Raw genomic sequence first — 22171 nt, forward strand, 5'->3', positions numbered from 1 at the left:
GACCTGAAAATTATATTGGGGGGGTTCTCTGTGATAAAACGGTTAAGAAAGGCTTCTCTACGAAGTTTATTCTGAAAGCACAGCAAACACAGTATGAGCATGTTTGATAATGTTTTTATTTAAAAGCAGATTTGAAGTTTGGTACTGTGAATACCAGCATTCAAACAGGTCTTGCAATTCCGTTTCTAAATCCTGGCCTGGCTTATCAAACATGACCTCTCTGAAGCCTTCAGCAGCAAAGAGGAATGATGGTTAATGAGTCTTACCACTTTATAACAAGACTTTCTAGTCACAGCAGGCTTTTCATCAGCACACTTGCAGTTTGAAAAGTGTTAAGAAGACCTTTGGGAAGCGGGGAAAACTGACGGTGTTAATTCAGTTTTACCAATATATAAAAATTACACTTCAGGGACCCATCTAAGTCCCCAAAGGAACCATGAATTTGTATTTTGTTCCTTGCATCACTAAAATTGCTGGGGTTGTAGGTCACTAAAGGAGTCATCGATTCACCTTTCTAGCAGCTGTCCAGAGTTAGGCCTCATGCACAATGCAGCTGTCAAATGCCTGTTTTACATGATGGGTTTTTTCCTGCCCCTAAACACCCCTCTATGTTAGCCTATGTTTCCTTAACACATAGGCATTTAAGGGTAGGGGCGTTTATAAAGTGTTACTAAACCCAGGACCCTGCATTCATTATATCTGGTCTCCCATAGTAAACAGCGCATGGGAATGCAATTATTTTAGGAAATTTAAACTGCTAAATACCTTTTCTCATCAACAGTATATAGCAGTCTTGTGACTTATAACAGGGTCTGGTTAAAGCTAATGGGAGGAGTTTTCATTCTACTCTGACTTTCCTATGAGGCTGCAGGACCCCTGACCCTCTGTCTGCACAGTGCTGATCATATGCACCCTCCCAAAAATAAAAAAACAAAAAAAAATTCTACTACACTGGGCATGTGCAGAGTGACTCCAAAGGCTCCTTTCTATCAGGAGATGGATTGGGAAGATTGGGAAAAGTGGAAGAAAGGGAAGACAGGATCAAACAGCCTTTTTAACACAATGTGGAGGATGAACTCCTTAGGTCCAACAGTGAGTATAACAAGTAGGCTCTACTGCATTTAAAGATTTTACAGCTGTGGGTTTAGTAACACTTTAAGGTTAGAAATTGGAAAACAACAAAATTATGTTCAGGAGAGGAGCTTTTGGGCAGAAAAAACACCCAGTTGTGTAAACACTACAAAATGCACCTACAAAATGCACCTAAGCAACCATTTTTTTTATTTTAGTGGCCAGGATAATTTAATATTCAGGTCAATGAAATAAACAAAATCCCAAAGCTTGACCCATCAAAACCAGCCTAAACACGTTTTCAAAAGCGTGGCTTAGGCATATTTTTTATAGCTGCTTTTCTGCTGCTAGCAGAAATATACAAAAGCCCCAGTATACCTGAAGCCTTAGGAGAAGTGACCATGAACATCTAATATTGTAGCCAGGGGCGTAACTACAGGGGATGCAGGGGTTGCAATCGCTACCGGGCCCCATGCTTCAGGGGGCCCGGTAGCAAACCAGTGGGTGAACTTCCAGGATCGCAAAGGTCACACTTGCGACCGGACCCTGGCATTGCACCACTGTGGGGAGGCCCCAAGATTGCAGGAAGGGGGCCCACAAGATTGCAGGAAGGGGGCCCACTGCAGAACCTGTGAAAGAATCCTGCTGCGGCACCGTAATAAAAGGCCATGCAACAAGTGTAAAGAGCCCCAGGATTAGTGGGAAGAGCCCTGGGCTTGAAGGTAAGGGCCCCGGCCAGGGGTCTGGGTGGCCCTTCATGGTTTCTTGCATCAGGGCCCTGAAGGTTCTAGTTACGCCTCTGATTGTAGCTAAACATGAGATAGTCTATACTAGAGGGAAAAAAAATAATTAACAAGGGTTTAACCATTCAAGTGACTTTTTACTTTTTAAAATTTTCAGCAATAATCCTGCATTGCAGATTTGTCTCATTGTTGGAAATTGAGTATTCTCCTTTCTGCAGATTAATCACCTGTATTTTGAGTATTACAAAAACCGATCTAAAACAAGCTACCACATGTGTAGCAGCAGCCTAAGACTGCAGAAAACATATTTAACTAGCTCAAGAGGGGAGTACATACATGCCGTATTGTATATAAAAAAGTACAAAAACCTTATCCTACTTTTATTGATCCAGTACATTCTCAACATTGGGTATTCTAATATGTGATAATTTGATCAATAAACTATTTCCTTCTATGGGGATGTCCAACCTTTTGACCTTCCTGGGACACATTGGAAAGGAGGAATGGTCTTGGGCCACACATAAAATACACTAACAATAAGGACAGCTGAAGAACAGAAAAAGTCGGGCAGATCAAAAGTTAACAATCACTGATACAGATAATGCATCTATCTGAGCAATAAAAAAAATATGAAAAAAAAAAAAAAGGAATTTTTATTATAAAAGTAAAAGAGGTCATCATAAAACGAGTGTGATATTTTACAGTTGTCGATAACCTAACGCACAGGTGTCAAACTGGCGGCCCTCCAGCTGTTGCAGGCCTACAAGTCCCATGAGGCATTGCAAGGGTGACAGTTACAAGCATGGCTCACACAGGCAGAGGCATGATGGGACTTGTAGTTCCACAACACCTGGGGGGGCCGCCAGTTTGACAACCCTGAGTCCTAACCCATCGATATCTTGGTTGGATGGATGGAGTAGAGTTAAAGTGGATGTAAACCTCATGTTCAACAATTGTATATACATACACCATGTGTTAGGCTTTTCTTTAAAGATCAAAAGCACATTAGTTGTACCTGCATAATTTCATCCCTGTGCCTATCACAGCCCTCTGAAAAAAGGCCGGTCGGTGGACATGTTTACGAACCGAAGCTCGGGAGGCCCAGGACTCCCTTCCCACCTGTACACTCCCCTTTCCCCTGCCAATCACACTAGCTCAGCTTGAATGCAGAGTTGAAGACAGTGAAATCCGTTATCCTCAAACATTGGGGCATTCAGGGCACAGGGAATGCAGACTTACATTGGGGCATTCAGGGCACAGGGAATGCAGACTTACATTGGGGCATTCAGGGCACAGGGAATGCAGACTTTCATAGCAGGAGGGAGCCCAGCAAATGTCATGAAACAGTACACAACGAACACTGCCCACACTTATCTGTGGAGGAGGAGAGGGGAGACTGTCATCATTATCAACAGTACCAAACAGCCTCACACAGATTTAACCCCACAGCTACCAGGAGAGAGCTGAGCAGGAGGATACAATTAACCCCTCAATGGCTGGGCACTTTTACTGTAATGCCCTACTTTTAAGCAGCAGTTACACAGTAAAAGTGGCCAGCCATTAAGGGGTTAATTGCCTCGCCTTCCTCCTCCATTAGCAGAGATAAGCACAGATAAGTGTCCCGGAAAGTCTTCATCAGTCTCCTCAGGCTGGAGCCCCTTTCAGGAGCAAACTGTGGGATTGACTTTGGGACACACGCCCCTTCTCTCCTGCCTATGTATAAGTCTCCTAATTAGTCTGTCAGTTACAGGAGAGGAGGGGTGGTGACACAAATTTTCTTTGTGTGTCGGGTTTCTTTACTGTAGGAAATCAGAGAGGATTGTAGAGGACTGGCTGCTCTTTTCCTGACCAGACTGGGGGCAGATGGCTTCTATTGCTTTGCTGTGTGAGGTTATTTCAATGTTGATGTTTCGGGTTTACATCCACTTTAAGGCACTCGTGAGATATTTTGGTTCTAATTTTGCCCTTCACATGCTTCATCCTTAAAAAAAATAGTTGCTGCCGAAAACTGATGACATGAATGAGGCGTAATTGTGAAGAGTGGGATATTTTTCTTTTAGAAGATAAAACTTATAAAAGTCTAGCAAAGAGACACTGTTAATTTTTTCTTCGGCTGCATGTGTTCGTCAAATGCAAATGCTTTACAAAAAAAAAAAAAAAATCAATATTTTAAAGCAAGTGTACAATTTTGTGTTGGGCCACATTCATAGCGGTCTTGGGCTGCATGCGGCCCGTGGGCCGCAGGTTGGAAACCCCTGATCTATAGCTTTAAAAAAACTGACAAGTACAGCCAATATTTGATTAATACATATGCGGTCTATGCTTCCTGGCTCACTAGTCTAGCACAGTTACCATGCTGTACTGTTGCTCTCTCTCAGCGCAAGTTTATTGGATTGCTCTTACTTTTGAAAACAGTTCAAACTCTAGGTTGCTTTTATTGTATTTTTAGTAGCTCTTCAATAAGACAGGTCATGCAGAGGCTGTAAAGTACTCCCCTATGACTGAATAACTATATAGCCATACAGGGGTTAAAATGTATGTATTGTGACAGGAAGTCAGGTAAATCTGTGGATGTAGTCACAGACAGGAGATACATTTCCACCTGGTTTGGAAAGTTCACCAATTACTATAGGGTGTCGGCTGCAGAGACAGCCAGCAGTAAGTTGAAAACCATTCAGCTGTTCAGAATGAGGAAATGAAGGCCTCTATAATTTGTCCAAAGGAAGTCTAAGGATTGCTGCCTCCTGACGCTGTGTGAAGCTGGGGAGAGGAGGGCAGTCAGATGTGTACCTCCCAACGCCATGTGGGCAGGGGAGAAGGAATGCCCCCTGAAAGCTGTGTGAGCATGGGGATGACCTCCTGAAGCGATGTGAAGCTGAGGAGGGTAACAAGTGTGAAGACTACTCAAGGTGAGGTCTTGGACTATTTCTATGTGGAAAGAAATAAATGCACTGTGTTCTATGTGAAGAGAAAAGCAAAAGGGACCTGTTCAATGTGAAGAGGAAAAGGGACATGATCAATGGACATTTGTTGTGTGAAGAAAAAAAACATGGACTATTGAGTGTCTGCTGTAGGATCAGCAAAGTTTGCCCAACAGTAGGTTGGAGACAGACTCCGTAGGTAGGCTCCTGTATGTGAGAAGGTAGCCGCCCACAGTGGCAAGGTTTTATTTTGTGTTTTATTTTGCTGTTTTTGAGGCTTGCACTTGTGTGAAGAAAATTGCATGAATAAACCAAACTGTTGTTTGCAACCACTTCTCAGCTATCTCCCTGTGTAACGCACCCCCCCAAGGGGTCATCCATACCCGCCACTGAGCTAATCAATCCCACATATGGTGGAGGTATGCATTGGGCAGAAGCAGAGATCCCTGCAAAGAAGTTCATCTGTCCTGTGAACTTTGTCTGGTGCATGAGATTGCACAATCTATGTGTGCAGGAGAGAAGATCCTGAAAGAGAAAAAAACGTGTTTTAAAGAGACAGTGGTCTCAAAATTTTTGATGGACTTTGTTTTGTCTGGTGCATGAGACTGCACAAACTGTGTGTGCAGGAAAGGAGATCCTGCAAGAGAGAGAAAAACTACTTGTGTTAAAGAGACAGTGGTCTCAAAAATTTTTGCTGGACTGTGAAAAATTTATTGTGGAGTTATTGAAGATAGGGCGATCAAAGCACCTGAAAGATGCAAAGCTAGCTGAAATGAGAGACCGGATTCTATGGATGGAGGGGATGCTACCGTCTGAACGAGCCCCATCCATGCCGGAACAGAGTCTGCTAAAGAGAAAGGTTGTTGTCCCTAGCAACACTCAGGCAAATGCGGATTTTCAGCGGAGCTTTGCAGCTCAACAAAAGGCTCACCAAGAGAGCATGGCAGGCTGGAAACAGACGCCAGCAGCAAATGGAAGCCATCGGTTTGGAGGAAACAGAGTATGTGTGCAGGGCTGAGCTGGATGCCTTGCAACGGAAAATGGAAGAAAAAGAACAAGCCCTGGAGTTGCTTAGGATGGAGCATAGAAACTTGCAGGCTCAGGTGTTACAGTGGGAAGAATCCACTGCTCTTCTTTTTTCCGAGTTACAAAAACGTGGAGAGACTATAATGGAGAAAGATACCATCCTCATGGAAAAGGAAATTGAAATTCAGACTTTGCAGAAGCAAAGTATGCGTGATTTGTTGGAGTTGCGTAATCAGCTGTAAAAAAGTCTTCAGTCTTTGGAAGCTACAAAAATAGACCTGCAGGAGGCGCAGGAACAGAATGTCGCTCTGAAAACGACATTGTCTCTCAGCGACAAGGAGAAAAATGAGAGAGAGGCTAAATTACTGGGTACTGTTATGAGCTCACCACTTTGAGCAATGTAGTAGATGAATTGCGTACGGACTGTGAAAGTTGGAAAGATTAAGTCCAACGTGTCCAGCAGCAGTTAAAGGAGAAAGAAGCCTGTGTGGCAGAATTACAGTCTCATTCCCAGAAGCTAGCCAATGAGGTGAAGGCTCTTATGCAGGGAAAAGGAGATTCTGAACACAAGAGAAAAAAAGTAGAGGCACAGCTTCTGGAATCGCAAGTTAAAGTGTCAGAAGGTGACCGATTGTGTGCTAAGCTGTCAGAGAAGGCAAACCGACTGCAGGTTGAGTTGGACAATGTCACAAATCAGCTTTCTCAAGCAGACAGCAAATCTAGAGAAATTGCCAAAGATTTTTCTATCTGGGAATCGCAGCTGCAAGACACTCAGGAACTCTTACAGGAAGAGAGGTGTCAAAGGCTGAGTTTTAGCACAAAGCTCAAACAAATGGAAGATGAGAAAATGGCTTCCTGGAACAATTAAAAGAGGAGGAGGAAGCAAAGAAAAACCTATCAGAGTAAGTCGCAACATTGCAAGCTCAGATAGCGGATGTGAAAAAACGCATGGAAGAAAGCGTTGGTGCATTAGAAAATGTTGAAAATGTGAAAAAGAAGTTGGATCAGATGCTTGGTGAGGAGAAGACTGTGTCTGCAAAATATGCAGAAGAACGCGACCGTGCAGAAGCGGAGGCGCGTGATAAAGAGAGCAAAGCCCTGTTCTTGGCTCGCTCCTTGGAGGAAGCTCTAGAGTGTAAGGTTGAACTAGAAAGAGTTAACAAACAGCTGCGTACAGAAATGGAAGCTTTGGTCAGCTCCAAGGATGATGTTGGGAAAAGCGTTCAGGAGCTAGAAAAGTCTAAGCGAGCCTTAGAACAGCAAGTAGAAGAGATGAAGATTCCGTTGCAGGAACTTGAAGAGGAATTACAGGTGACAAAGGATCTGTCCTAAAGAGGGGATAGTGTGCCTGATGCAGTTTATAAAAGGATCAGTGTTTTGGGGTCTGTCCTGAGTGAGCATCAGAAATTTGATGACATGTTGTTTGAATCACCCCTCTGGAATAAACATTTCCTTAAAAAACGCCACCTAGTGGAGAAAACTAAGGCTGTTGGTGAAAACGTGAAGCAAATGAATAAGTGCCTTTCAGGGAATATTTCCAAAATGGAACTGGTGAAAGACAGGTGGCAGAAGTTTGAGCGTGATCTTGAGATACATTCCATGTGGAGTTCAGATAAAGAAAAGGAGCTACAAGGGAAAAGTAATGCAATAGCAGAGAGTGCATTGAAGAAACCTGTAATAGACTGTGTTGTTGCTTTTGACCCATATGTTGGTGGAAGGAAAGTTGATGATGTCGCTGGAAAAATGAACAGGGGTCACTTTGAAGAAATGTGGGACAGCCTGTTGTCGCAAATGGAAGGCCCTCTGCACCGCATCTTAGAGCAAGCTAAGCTCAAGAAACAAAGAGTCAATGATTGTGTACAGCTGTATGGAGAGGCAACTCAAGTCACAGAGGGACGTCAAGAGTCCCTACTTGGAACAAAGCTAAGTGAAGCAGAGGTTCTCAAAGTTTTGTGGAAAACATTTATTGATTGCAGAGAGAGGCGGCTCAAGAATGTTGAAGACATTAAGACTAGCACAATTGAGTTGCCTATGGATCACGGTCCTCCTTGGTGGATAGGACAGACGGTTATGCAGGACAAACTTGAGAAGGAGCGAAATGATGCTAAAAATGCAGTTGAAGAATGTGTATATGAGATGAGGGACAAACTGTGTGACATTTATGAGAAATCTGTCAATGAAGATGACAGAAACAGTTTCATCCGGAAGCTTGAGGATACTAGGAGGCTTATCAGTGAGAGTCAAGAGAAGTGCCTGACACATGCATGTCTGGAAATCTGTGTCCCAACCCTAGGGTTGAAACAAGAGAGGGGGGGGGGGTATGTGACAGGAAGTCAGGTAAATCTGTGGATGTAGTCACAGACAGGAGATACATTTCCACCTGGTTTGGAAAGTTCACCAATTACTATAGGGTGTCGGCTGCAGAGATAGCCAGCAGGAAGTTGAAAACCATTCAGCTGTTCAGTATGAGGAAATGAAGGCCTCTATAATTTGTCCAAAGGAAGTCTAAGGATTGCTGCCTCCTGACGCTGTGTGAAGCTGGGGAGAGGAGGACAGTCCGATGTGTACCTCCCGACGCCTTGTGGGCAGGGGAGAAGGAATGCCCCCTGAAAGCTGTGTGAGCATGGGGAAGACCTCCTGAAGCGATGTGAAGCTGAGGAGGGTAACAAGTGTGAAGGCTACTCAAGGTGAGGTGTTGGACTATTTCTATGTGGAAAGAAATAAATGCACTGTGTTCTATGTGAAGAGAAAAGCAAAGGGACCTGTTCAATATGAAGAGGAAAACCGAAATGATCAATGGACATTTGTTGTGTGAAGAAAAAACATGGACTATTGAGTGTCTGCTGTAGGATCAGCAAAGTTTGCCCAACAGTAGGTTGGAGACAGACTCCATAGGTAGGCTCCTGTATGTGAGAAGGTAGCCGCCCACAGTGGCAAGGTTTTATTTTGGGTTTTATTTTTATTTTGCTGTTTTTGAGGCTTGCACTTGTGTGAAGAAAATTGCATGAATAAACCAAACTGTTGTTTGCAACCACTTCTCGGCTATCTCCCTGTGTAACGCACCCCCCCCCAAGGGGTCATCCATACCCGCCACCGAGCTAATCAATCCCACAGTATGTATAACAAACACTTTTCTGCAGATAGTGTAGGGAAGGGTCCTGTCGGCTGAATTTTTTTGCTGTGCATCCCACTGGGGAAATTTACCTCAACTTCCTGTCCTTTAGTCACAACTGGAAATGAGAGGAAGTCTAAAGTGAGGGTTGTCATTGGACCAGTTGTCTCCAATGAAAGGTTTACCTTCATCTTTTGCGCCAATGACAGCTCTTAAAATGTCCCATAATATTCTGTCTCCAGAACAAAAGTATAGAACAAGGATATCCCGAGCAATAAAATCGCATAATGACAATACATATGTTACAGCAGTTCTAATCCTTACTTATGCTATCTAAAACTACAAAAAAGGTTTGAGCTATACATACAATTTACCTAGAGAGTGATATGGGTTTCTTCCAGGTGTGCGATTAATATTTTGAATAAAGAATTTTCCAACTTGGAAAAATCTCTTTACAGCTAGATTTTCCTATTCTATGGAAAAAAGGGAACAAATCTTGCACAGTAGACTAACCATAGCCACGAACCAGCAAACTCAATGAAGCAAAAGCAGGACACAGTGTTGTGGTGAGCATGGAATGGCATACAGGTTTAACCACCAATCGCAATATCTGCCCATCTCTGGCCAGACTAAGGGCACTTGTAGACATGGAGTTGAGCTTGTTGGTTTTGCAGAGCCTAGCGCAAAGGATCTTAGAACACGGGCTCACAAAAAGCACCCAAAAGAGTGAACTCTAGTGGATGGGGGTTAACAGTGCCAGCCAATCCTGATGCAGTTGGGGCCTAAACAGATGAATACAACTTGTGAGGGAACTGGGGGAATACAACTTACATCTTCAATGTCTTCTTCAGGCGTTGCCGGCGTCCTGTCAGTTTTATCAGTGTTATAGGAGGTGACTGAAGAGGTTTCTGAATCAACAGAGTCTTCATCAAATCCAAAAAACGTCTCCACAACATGCCTCTAAAAAAGAAAGAAAGATGGATGTTCTTGTGCTGGTATAAAAAACAGCTGTACATTTAAACAGTTCCTTCACAGCCATCTATTCCTTATTTACCCACTTAAAACAGAGTTCCAGCCATATATATATATATTTTTTTTATAAAACACCCTATGATTTAATTACCTAAATCAATTAAAAAAAACGTTATGAGCTGCAATGCCGTTTGTCTAGATGCTTGTTTTTGTTTATAGTAACCTTTCTCTTCACTTCCGAGCACGCTTCCATCTTCATTGTGGACATGTGAAGCCCACTAGTAGCTTCTTACTGGATAAGGTACTGCTGGCTACCCAGCATGTACCTCCCTTTTTCGCGCATACGCATAGAGGGCGGCGCATGTATTGTGGTTCGGGCTGCCATAGCATTGCGTCATTTCCTGTTTGGAAATAACGGGATGCTTTCAGCAGGCGATGTCCATTGACTCCGGTGACTGAGGACACTCATCTCCCAAGAGCCAATGCGTGGCTGGAAATTACGTACCTCGCCATGGCGAGGTACACAGGAAGAGAGGAATTAGAGCGAGCATTGAAAACAAGGTAAATCAAGCGAAAGAAAAAATAACCAATAAGATTTTAGCATACAAACATTAACTAGATGGCGTGAAGTCTAAAATGTAGGTGGAACTCCACTTTAAATACTTAGCTACTTAATACAATTATAAGATCTAATTCTGCTAGACTTTTTATACTGTTCTTTAAACCATATTACGTTAAAAAGAAATATGCCAAATGGATTCCTACTGACCAAACACATGATAATTTAGGGTCCATGCACACTGGGCTTAAGAAATGGCAATTCTTTTGGCAGAAAAAAAAAAAAGAAAAAGGCTCATATAGAGTATTTTTGTACAGGCATTTGGAAGAGTTTAGGAGCATTTAGCATTTTTTATGCCAGAAAACTGCTCTCAAAGATCAAATGTTTTATTTTTTCCAGCCTCTTAACGCTGAGCTTTAAATATGCCTCTAAATTACATTAGGATGTAATGTGCATGGACACATAGGAGAACATTAGCTGCTTCTACAGGCAAAACACTAAACTTCTCTAGAAGCAGTGTTTTTTTATTTTTCTTTAAGCCAGTGTGCATGGATCCTTATACTGTAAATATGAAGACAAAATGCATTAAAGTAAGTAGTGGAGTCTGGTGGACCAAGTTGTCAGCTAGATTGTTCTGTTTCTTGGGGATTGTGTGCAGTTCATGACTCTCTCCTAACCCAACTAGGTGCTTTGGGTGTTCTCACTTCTGTTTTGACAAGGTCAATAAAGCACTCTCTTTTAATTAATAATTTCCTATTAATTCTCTCCCAGCCCAACTGGGTGCTTTGAGTGTTCTCACTTCTTTTGTTTGGACAAGGTTACTCAAGTGCTCTTTTAGTTCCCCAATTTTTGAAACTGTTAAGTAGATTAACTCCACTGACTTCTGGTTTCCTGACCCTCACCTGATTACCCACTCTGGCATCCAAGGCCTAGCTTCTGTTTTTCACTACGTTCCTGAACTTATTTTTGCTATTTCATTAAAGGTGTGATTGTAACTGCACTGTCTCCACCTGGTTTATGTTTCCTGACAAGATGTTCAATAGGGTTCAAGTCAGGGCTCTGGCTGGGCCACTCTAGGACATTCACAGAGTTGTCCCTTAGCCACTCCTGTGTTGTCTTGGCATTGTGCTCAGGAATGTTGTCATAAGGGAAGGTGAACCTTCGGTCCAGTCTAATGTCTTAAGTGCTTTGGAACAGGTTTTCATTGAGGTTACCTCTGTACTTTGCTCCATTCAGCTTTCCCTCAACTCTGACTAATCTCAGAGTCCCTGCTGCTGAAAAACACCCCCCACAGCATGATGCAGCCACCACAATGCTTCACTGTTGGGATAGTATTGGGCAGGTGATGAGTAATGCCTGGTTTCCTCCAGACATAATGTTTTAAAATGAGGTGAAACAGTTTTTGGCTTTATCAGACCAGATGAGAGGCTTCTGTCTAGCCCCTGTGCAATAAAGCCCAGATTGGTAGAGGGTTGCAGTGGTGGTTGTCCTTCTGGAACTTTGTCCCATCTATGCACAGGATCTCTGGAGCTCAATCAAAGTGACCATTGCATCATTGGCCACCTCTCTTACTAAGGCCCTTCTCCCCAGATTGCTCAGATTTGCTGGGTGACCAGCTCTCGTAAGAGTCCTGGTTGTGCCAAACTTCTTCCATTTGAGGCCGCTGTGCTCTTGGGAACCTTCAGTGCAGCAGAATTTTTTTTTTTTTTGAGCCTTCCCCAGATCTGTGCCTTGCAACAATCCTGTCTCTGAGCTATTCAGACAGTTCCTTTCACCTTATAGCTTTTGCTCCGATAAAGTATGCACTGTCAGATGCAAAGCCTTTTACAGAGAGGTGTGTACCTTCCCAAATCATGTTCAATCAATTTACCACAGGTGGACTCCAATCAAGGTGTAGAAACATCTCAGCAACGATCAAAAGAAATGGGACCTGAGCTACATTTCAAGTGTTGCAAAGGGTCAGAATGTCAATGTGATATTTCAGTTTTTCTCTTTTACTAAATTCAAAGACATTTCTAAAATCATTTTTTCAGTTGTCATTGTGTGTGTAGATTGATAAGAAAAAAATAAGTTAAACCACAAAAAAGTGAAGGGGGTCTGAACACTATATTATATATATATATATATATATATACACAGTACAGACCAAAAGTTTGGACCCACCTTCTCATTCAAAGAGTTTTCTTTATTTTCATGACTATGAAAATTGTAGATTCACACTGAAGGCATCAAAACTATGAATTAACACATGTGGAATTATATACATAACAAAAAAGTGTGAAACAACTGAAAATATGTCATATTCTAGGTTCTTCAAAGTAGCCACCTTTTGCTTTGATTACTGCTTTGCACACACTTGGCATTCTCTTGATGAGCTTCAAGAGGTAGTCACCTGAAATGGTCTTCCAACAGTCTTGAAGGAGTTCCCAGAGATGCTTAGCACCTGTTGGCCTTTTTGCCTTCACTCTGCGGTCCAGCTCACCCCAAACCATCTTGATTGGGTTCAGGTCCGGTGACTGTGGAGGCCAGGTCATCTGGCGCAGCACCCCATCACTCTACTTCTTGGTCAAATAGCCCTTACACAGCCTGGAGGTGTGTTTGGGGTCATTGTCCTGTTGAAAAATAAATGATGGTCCAACTAAACGCAAACCGGATGGAATAGCATGCCGCTGCAAGATGCTGTGGTAGCCATGCTGGTTCAGTATGCCTTCAATTTTGAATAAATCCCCTCCATGCTTCACGATGGGAACCAGGCATGTAGAGTCCATCCGTTCACCTTTTCTGCGTCGCACAAAGACACGGTGGTTGGAACCAAAAATCTCAAATTTTGACTCATCAGACCAAAGCACAGATTTCCACTGGTCTAATGTCCATTCCTTGTGTTCTTTAGCCCAAACAAGTCTCTTCTGCCACTCGTTTTCCTGTACTTAGCTGCTTTTTTCTTGCTATAATACAAATTCTAACCAGGGGCGTCTTTATTCTTGATTGGACCCTGGGAAAAAAATTTCTTGGGCCCTCTTGAATCCACTTATCAACTATTTTGGGGCTCAAGGGGCAGATGCTTTGGGCCCTACAACAATGACTAGACCTGGGGCAGCTGCCCCTTTTGCCCTGTGTTAAAGACAGCCCTGATTCTAACAGTCTATTCAGTAGGACTATCAGCTGTGTATCCACCTGACTTCTGCACAACACAACTGATGGTCCCAACCCCATTTATAAGGCAAGAAATCACACTTATTAAACCTAACAGGGCACATCTGTGAAGTGAAAACCATTTCAGGTGACTACCTCTTGAAGTGTGACTCTACAATTTTCATAGTCATGAAAATAAAGAAAACTCTTTGAATGAGAAGGTGTGTCCAAACTTTTGGTCTGTATATATATATATATATATATATATATATATATACACACACACACACAAACACATTACACACACACACACATTACACACACACACACATACATACATGCATTATATAGATACACGCACAGAATATACACTGTATATATATTTCCATTTTTGCTTGATACATTTACATACTTTATTTCCTCAACGTGGTCTTTCACTCAACTCACGCTGATTAAACAGATTACAATTTTAAAGTGTTTTTTTATTGTAATTGGTTTAATGTCAGGAGCCTTTTAGCAGGCAAAGGGGAAGAGAACTCTCTGCTCCAGGTGATTCCAGAAGCCTGATGACACACCGGTGCACACCTCGGCTCACCTTCGTGGATAATCAAACAAAGAAGAAATGGCTGCACTCCAGGTGTGATCAAAATTCAGGTATATTAGCTGAACATCCCAATATGACAAATGTGGCAAAGGTAGACGCGTTTCACACACTAGTATGTGTGCTTAATCATTAATCATCAGTAATGATTAAGCACACATACTAGTGTGTGAAACGCGTCTACCTTTGCCACATTTGTCACATTGGGATGTTCAGCTAATATACCTGAACTTTGATCATACCTGGAGAGCAGCCATTTCTTCTATGTTAGCCTTTTAGCAGGGAAACTGAGTGAAATGAGGGGGCGCAATTAGGTAAAATTTAAACCCCTGCATATTAAATACCTTCAAGAACAGCCAGAAAAAAAGGGAAAAGGCACATCAAAATGACATCCTGATAGGCTTTACAATAGCTCTGTATCTACGTCACTTCATTACACCTTTTAAGTCAAGTCAATGAAAAGAAAAGAGTTGTACAAATGCAAGAGAACCATACTTTACAACAGTAGTAGCCATAGTGGCTGGTAGATGTCAGGGTTCACACATGCAGTCTTTAATTTATACCAAAGGGCAAACCATTAGCAATTTCACTTTTGAAGGCCTTGACTTTCAAAACTTCATTGGGTTCACACTTTCATCCTTTTCAGTAAGCAGAAAAAAGCTCAAATACACGTCGGTAAAGATCTCCATAGATCATCATATAAACTGGTAAAGACAAATATCAGTTGTTGATGTTCGGGTATCATGCTGGTAGCAGCTGCAGCATTTATACTGTTCACACAGAAATTTACAAGAAAAATAGTAATAGTGCAAGGAAAGCAAGAATAAGAGAACTAGAGAGGGAAATTCTAAAGGAGCACTTCACTGTATACTCCAGAGAACTGTATTCTTTTTTCCCCAAGGTACTATATGATGATATGAGTTTACCCTAACTGGAAAAGTCATTAACTCCCAAGTAAAACAATAATTAGCACAGTACAGCCGTCACACTACACACAAAGCTTTGGCCTCCTTATACAGATGTTTTATTACAAGTCTACAGGATGTGAGAATAACTGAGAATTGAATTACCTTGGCTGCTTTCATGATGAAATTCTGTAAACATACATTTCTGACAGTAAATAAATTGAGAAATACTACTCTATGACTGCAATGTAAAGGGTTGGCCTGTATCACGGAAGAACTGGGTTGGAGGGCAAGCTGGCATTTGCCCCTTGGGCCAGTACTAAAAAAAATGTATTGGGATGGTTGTCCTAATAGGCCGTATTCTCCAACCAGACACTGATCAGAGCAGGACCTGCAGTTGGTGACACATGATGAGCATTAGGGCTCATTCAAATGGGCGATCAGACCTGTCCTCCGATCTGAGCCGCTGTCTGCTGCATGTGGATCCACCTTGAAGCTGTGTGCAAGCAGCACAGAAAAGGGGATGCACACGCAGCGGCAGCTTGGACACATTCACATGTCAAAATCTGAGGAGTGGGGGCATGGATCCAACCACAGACACTATGCAGAAGTGTTGCAGCAATGACTTCTTTTGTGGCTCTAGGATGCCATGTGGCCAAACAAGTAGTGCTGCAAAAGAAGACTATGATGGAAGAAAATAATCTATGCTCTTTAAGAAAAAAAACAAAACACCTTTTACTATACACACTATTCATTGTGGCATCATGGCACACTTTGCTAGGTACACACTAAGCCCTTAGAGCCAGTTGGTTGTACCCCAGGCTGTAGGTTCTGAGTCCACCTCTGCTCTGTTGAGAACCATTCAACTAAACAATGCACATATGCTATTTTCACTACCATGCCTTACTGGATAATTTAACGATAAAAAAATTCTTTCAATTCAAAAGTGATTTTAATGTAAACATGGTCCCAGTACCAGGGAAACCATAGGTAGCCAAGACTCGAGAGGCATATTATTTCATACACTTAACAGTGTAGAAACACAAATCCTTCTTTTCAGTAAGTAGCCTACACAATGCACAAACATTTATCATATAACCAGATTCCAGGTGTCATTTTCTAGCACAGGTTTAAAAACAGGTGCATGACTCAGACGGCCAGCTATTAGCAGCACACTACTATTTTAATTTCCCTCATTTCTTAAAAGCAGCCCACCAAGTTAGACATTTGGAACTGCCTCTGCTGATTTGTTATTCAAGGTGCAAGCCAACTTGCTGTCAATCTTGTCATTGTATTAAGTTACAGACACATTTCCTGACTCTTGATATACACGTGCTTGTGCCAAGTCAGTGACCCACCAAGTAATGAAGGGAAAATTGGAAAGACAGCCCCAGTGCAAGCATTTTTTTTTCAAAAATAATTCAGAAATGGCAGCTAACATATTCATTTTCTGGCAGGTTCCGTTAGGGTACCTTAGAAGTGTTTTTTCAAATGCATCCAATCTCTCTTTTATTCATACTATTAACCAGAGTGTGTACAAGTTCTATAGCAATCCAATTAACCAGAGTGTGTACAAGTTCTATAGCAATCCAATTAACCAGAGTGTGTACAAGTTCTATAGCAATCCAATTAACCAGAGTGTGTACAAGTTCTATAGCAATCCATACTAAAAACTTTCTCTAGTCTGGTCCCTGCATGTATCTTCTCAAATTCCAGATATCATCCCAAAGCACAACCTCTATTCTTAAGACATTTCATTCCATCCTCTCCCCATCACTGGAAACCTCTTTGATATGCTTCTTGGTACTCTGAAGCTCTACAAACTTTAAGTGCACAAATCTTACCTTCTATGGCAAGTGTTCTGGCCAAATTCAGTACTATTTGTATTACTCACCTTTGCTATTATCCCTTGTATTATATAGTGTCCTAAGAGATGATATTGCTGTATAGATCAAACAAAGGTTTACCTAAGTGCTTAAACTGAGCTTCTGGACGAATCCTAGACACAACATATTTGTATGTTCATTTTCAAATAAGCACATAACACCTTCATCTCTAATGTTCCTATACAATATACACACGGTTTTAGAGCCGACAATGATAAGGAATGAAAAGTTCCATTATGTTCACACTTGAAGGCTCATACTGAGCCCCAGGGGAATGGATAAATATTCTGAGATACATACTGCAGCCAAGTAAGATCTCACGGGGAGAAGAATTTATTGTTGCATTGCTTATCACTGGTCTCTGCTCTATCACATCACTTAAAAAAAACATCATACCACACAATGTTTTTATCTGCCTAAGCTAAACATCAGATTGCAACAAAATTCTGATCAATTCAGCCTCCTCAAAAACGGACAATTTTTTGAAATATTTAATTTGCAATACAGCCCCTATGTGAAGTTATCTGTGGCAAGTAATCTGTACATGCAGTACATACTGAAAATAGACAGTGCTGTTTCCCCAATGTGGACCCAGTCAACTGGAGTTGGAGTTGAATGTGAGTTCATTCAGGGCACAAGTACTGGTGTGACTGGATCCATCCACTCTGTATAGAGAGGTGTCATAAATATTGGATATAAATAAAGGAAATTATCTACGATTTAATGATCATTGTGATGAGCTTGCAATGATCATTAAGGTTCACCCACTCAGGGCCCTACCCCTAATTTGCTTTATAACAATCTTTTCCCAACACATGGGCAAACAATACCTACCAACACATACCCAAAAACTCACCCAAGTATGCCTGTCACAGTCTGTCTTTAACACAAACTGTTACGCAGTTTGTGTCCATAAATGTCTGTAATTTGGGGCTCATTCACAGTTGTATGTTGCACCAAATGCAAGCCAAAAAATCGTTTTTTGTAGTGCTGTGCCGCTTCTTGTGAAAAGCACACCAATGCACTGTACATTACAGTCCAACGCACATAAGAGCACAACGATGGATAAACCATGCATTACTGCGCGCTGCTTAAAAAAAAAAAAAAAAAAAGGGTTGTGTGAGTTTATCGGTTGTAGTGCACTGGCAGAACATTCATAATGAATATGCTACCTTAACACAATAGAGGTTAATGTGAGCATTACCGGGCATAAATGTACTAAAACAGAATGTGTGAAATCAGCCCAACAAAGTCTATGTGTAAATGTTTTAACATATAAGGAACTACTGATTTTAACTATAGTGTAAATCAGGGGTCTCCAAACTTTCTAAACAAAACGCCAGTTTATAGTCCTTCAAATGGCTGGACTGTGACCAGTGGATGTAGAAAACGCCCTGGTGTCAGCGAGAGTAACAATGCCTCATACTTGATGGTCAGTGGATGTAAATAAATAAAAAAAAATTACATAAGTATGGTCAGAGAGGCCTCATCATAAGTGTTAGTGGAAGGAGCAGTGCCCCATTATTGGTGTCAATGGAAGGAATAGTGCCCCATTATAGCTGTCGATGGGAAGAATAGTGCCCATCTTTGGTATCAGTAGGAGGAATTGTACCCCATCATTGGCATCAATTATATGAATAGTTCCCGATCATTGGTGTCAATGGGAAAAGTAATGTCCCATTGTTGGGGTCAGTGGGAGTAATGGTGCCTCATCGTTAAATCGGGAGAGGAATTCTGCCCCACTGTTAGTATTAGTAGAAGGAATGATGTGAGTAAGATCAGTATTGCCCCATTTCAATGGTGGGAATGATGCCCCAAGGGCCAGATAATGACATGCAAAGGGCCACATCTGGCCTGCAGGCCAAAGTTTGAAAACTTCTGGAGTAAACAATAGGAATCTGGTAATAGTAGGACTTGTATACCGGTGTTATCAGATTTATTATATTTCTTCATAACTCATATTTTCTTTTATTTTAATTAGTCTTGTAATAATAAAAAAAAAAAACAAATCAAGCCAGATATATCCCTAAACAAATTAACTTGAGCATAGAATGAGAGCAGAGGTTACCATCAGTAAAAACTGTAAATTGAATGTAAGTTTTAGCTTTTCCTGTAAAATTCAGGATTGGCCTCGCCAAGCCTTAGTATTGGCCGTTTATTGTTTTGGGAGGCCAAACATGGCTGAGGGCCAGGTTCAACTTACATGCAAATCAACATTTTCCTGTAAAAAACAAAAACTTCATTTGCCTGTATCCAATGATTGTTTACACGTGGGATTTTCACAGAGCCTTACTGTTCAGTGATTTCTATACCTGGACTCTTCTACCAGCCTCCTGCTTTATTATGTTCAAGCTCCTTGCGGAATTGTAATTCCCTTATTTACAGCAGGGGTATATGATCCTACATCATAATTCATGCCTTGTGCAGCATATACAGGACAATCTTTATTAACAATAGAGTCAGTGCAGGCTTTCCCGCACCAACAAGCACAAATCATAACTTCATAGCTTATTGTTTTAAGAAATAAATGTATTTGTTTAACCTCTTCCACCATACCCTTTTGAGTAAAATTCTTAAAGTAGAACTAAAGGTTCACGTTAAGCTGACCTTATCATCCACACAAAGTGCAGCAATTCCCCCCCCCCCCCCCCGCCCGACGGAAAATCTTCTAACACGTTCCTTCGACAGAAGTTTATTAAACAGACACTCTTTCAATGACCCCTCTCCCACACTAGGACACAGCTGTAGCACATTAGAAATACAATACATTTCAACAGTCCAAGGCCCCATGGACATTTCGCGTAGCAGTAACATGTGTTCCAGCTCACAAATTGTTTTCCACGTGTTGCACATAGAGCAGCCTATTCACTTGAATAGGCTGCTCTATGCATATTTGTCATGCCGAAGAAGCTCAGGTACCAAATTATGGCACTACACCAGGCATGTTTTTCGAGCATATTTAACCAAAATTATATAGTCGCAATTTTTTTTTTCACATTTGTATATATTTAACCAAAATTGTCATGTGACAATTGCAGAAAAATAGCACCATGTTTGGGGTGGCATTATAAATGATTACCACCCACATTTGCTGATTCTGCCCATAATTCCACATCACTGTGAACTGGGCCTAATGGGAAGACACAATCAAAGGATTACACAAACAGTGATTTTTCATTACGCATCAACGTTCTTCCATTAGACCTCATAATGGTAGCATTAAGACTTTAGCAATTATTTAAACAGTTAATCACACAGAAATCAACAGAGCTGTAAAGAGCATATCATAAACTAATCAATAACTCTCCAGTCTATGGCATTCCTGACCAAGTGCAGGTAATTACACCCATAGGGCTGACATGTCCCAAAGTCAACATCCTACTAGCAGAGTCTTTATGGCATGTCAAATATTTTAGCCAGCGATGCACAGCCAGAACCAAATCAAAAACATACAAGTCATAACTAGTGATATGATTAAGTTACATTAATAACAATCATCCACCCAATTGTAGAAAATAATACAATCATTTTACGACTAAATTCCCCTATATTGCAAGGTGCATGAGGCGCATTACTTCTTTTGAGGAAGGCACATAAAAGGTATATGTGGTCTTGTTTCTTGTTTAAAAGGTAATTTCATGCTGGACAATAAACTATTGGCTATTATATTGTAGCATGTGATCATAGGAAAATATTGAGTTAGGGAAGCTGTATCTGAAGGCGGGGTCTGCTGACTTTCCATGGTATCATCTGTAGCTCAGCAGCTTTTTTTTTTTCCATCAAAATGATGCACACATTCTGGTGGCCAATGACTCGGATACATAAGATCCGATTTATGCTACACTGCACTAGATTCTGCTGAACCAATTACCAGAAAAACAAATATATATACTTTTAATATTCATTACCATTTATTTTTGTGGTTATTGTCTTATTTATTGTTTTTTGCCCTTTGAGGAATGTTACTTTATTTTAACCTCTGTTAGATCTCGAGATCTCCCCAATGTATTACAGACATTGCTAAGCAATCAGAATTGTTAAACAAATACTGCGAATGGTTCGCATTTCCGTTCAAAACATGTAGTTTAAGCTAATATATGTGAAAGGGTTAACTACGGATTAACCAAAACCAGTGTCAATCACTCTAAATCCGCTAGCATGTCAAGTCAACTGTTGTCCAGCAAGCTGGAAAATCTGTGCAGGGGACGCCTGAGAGCACCACTGTTACACTGCCTACCTCCTATGACTCTTGATGCACTACTTTAGGTGCAGGAAAAGACAAGTATGGGTCTATAGAGGGATTAAAACAAGGTTAGGATTTCATTTTTTTCATGCAACAGGAGCTTTCCCTACTGTGAATCTGGAGGAACTTTCCTGTCAATGTTTAGAATATAGTAAAGTGAACGAGCACAGGCAAATTTTTGAGATGGGGTAGATTTACGAGATGAGTTTATTTATTAGTGCTTTTCCATTGCAGGGAGGCAAAGTGCAAATCCGTTACATACACCGTAAGCAACTCCTCATTTTTAAACTCAGCTCTGTCAATATAAAGATACCACTTCTGACTTTATTCACAGAGCAGAGGGTAGGGCTGTCCTCTTTACCCTCACATTACTACCTAGTAAGTCACTTCCCTGGAATAAATATGCATGTCTAGTATCAAAAATTATGACATTCCCAGAAATTGCATCTTCAAAACAGTCAGCAAACCTTTAACCCCTTTCTGACATTCTGACTACGTAAATACGTTTTAAAGGTTGTCCTTGCCACAGACCCATTAAAAAAAAAAAAAAAAATGATCAGTACACAGCATAAATAGAAAATTCAAAATAATAGTACAAAGGCTTTACAGATCACTTACCATCGTGTCTATAGGTGAGCTCCTGGCATCCAGAGAAATACAGACACACTAGCGCACACAAACAAATGAAGAAGGAGAAGTATAATATGAGTAGGAAATCTTCCATTGTTTGCTGGTGAAGAGCAGCTACTTCAGTCTTTAATATATTTCATCTAATGGTGAGCTCAGTTTCTGCGCTGGTCTGAGCAATAACTTGCAGAGCCTCATACAATTCCTGCGATAATCATTTACACATTAAGCACCTGGGGTGCCTATCTGAGATCTGGCCACTGAAAGCTAGGCAGATTAAATAATGATTATGAAAATTTCAAAGAGCAGCCCCTCCCTGACAGGGGACTGGGCGCAGGTAGGCTGCCTAGTTCCATATGTGTCCCCGAGTCCC

General features: G+C 41.3%; 2 protein-coding genes across 8 annotated transcripts in view; both read right to left on the reverse strand.

Moving 5' to 3' along the window:
* Positions 1-22171, reverse strand: part of JAKMIP1 (janus kinase and microtubule interacting protein 1) — a 292916-nt gene that overhangs the window by 79233 nt on the left and 191512 nt on the right. For all 7 annotated transcript variants that reach the window (XM_082266556.1, XM_082266551.1, XM_082266553.1 and 4 more), the window contains exon 9: positions 9705-9833. In XM_082266556.1, coding sequence (XP_082122682.1) covers positions 9705-9833 — 129 coding nt within the window. The remainder of the gene's footprint in view (positions 1-9704; positions 9834-22171) is intronic.
* Positions 19994-22043, reverse strand: LOC309545518 (uncharacterized protein; the record flags this gene model as incomplete). Its single annotated transcript, XM_082244731.1, has 2 exons — positions 21790-22043; positions 19994-20058 (listed from the first exon to the last, which is right to left on the reverse strand). Exons 1-2 carry the CDS (start codon positions 21893-21895, stop codon positions 19994-19996), a joined length of 171 nt encoding a protein of 56 aa, XP_082100857.1. The 5' UTR covers positions 21896-22043.

Source organism: Pelophylax lessonae (genome assembly GCF_965119305.1).
Source record: "Pelophylax lessonae genome assembly, chromosome: 1".
Taxonomy (NCBI): domain Eukaryota; kingdom Metazoa; phylum Chordata; class Amphibia; order Anura; family Ranidae; genus Pelophylax; species Pelophylax lessonae.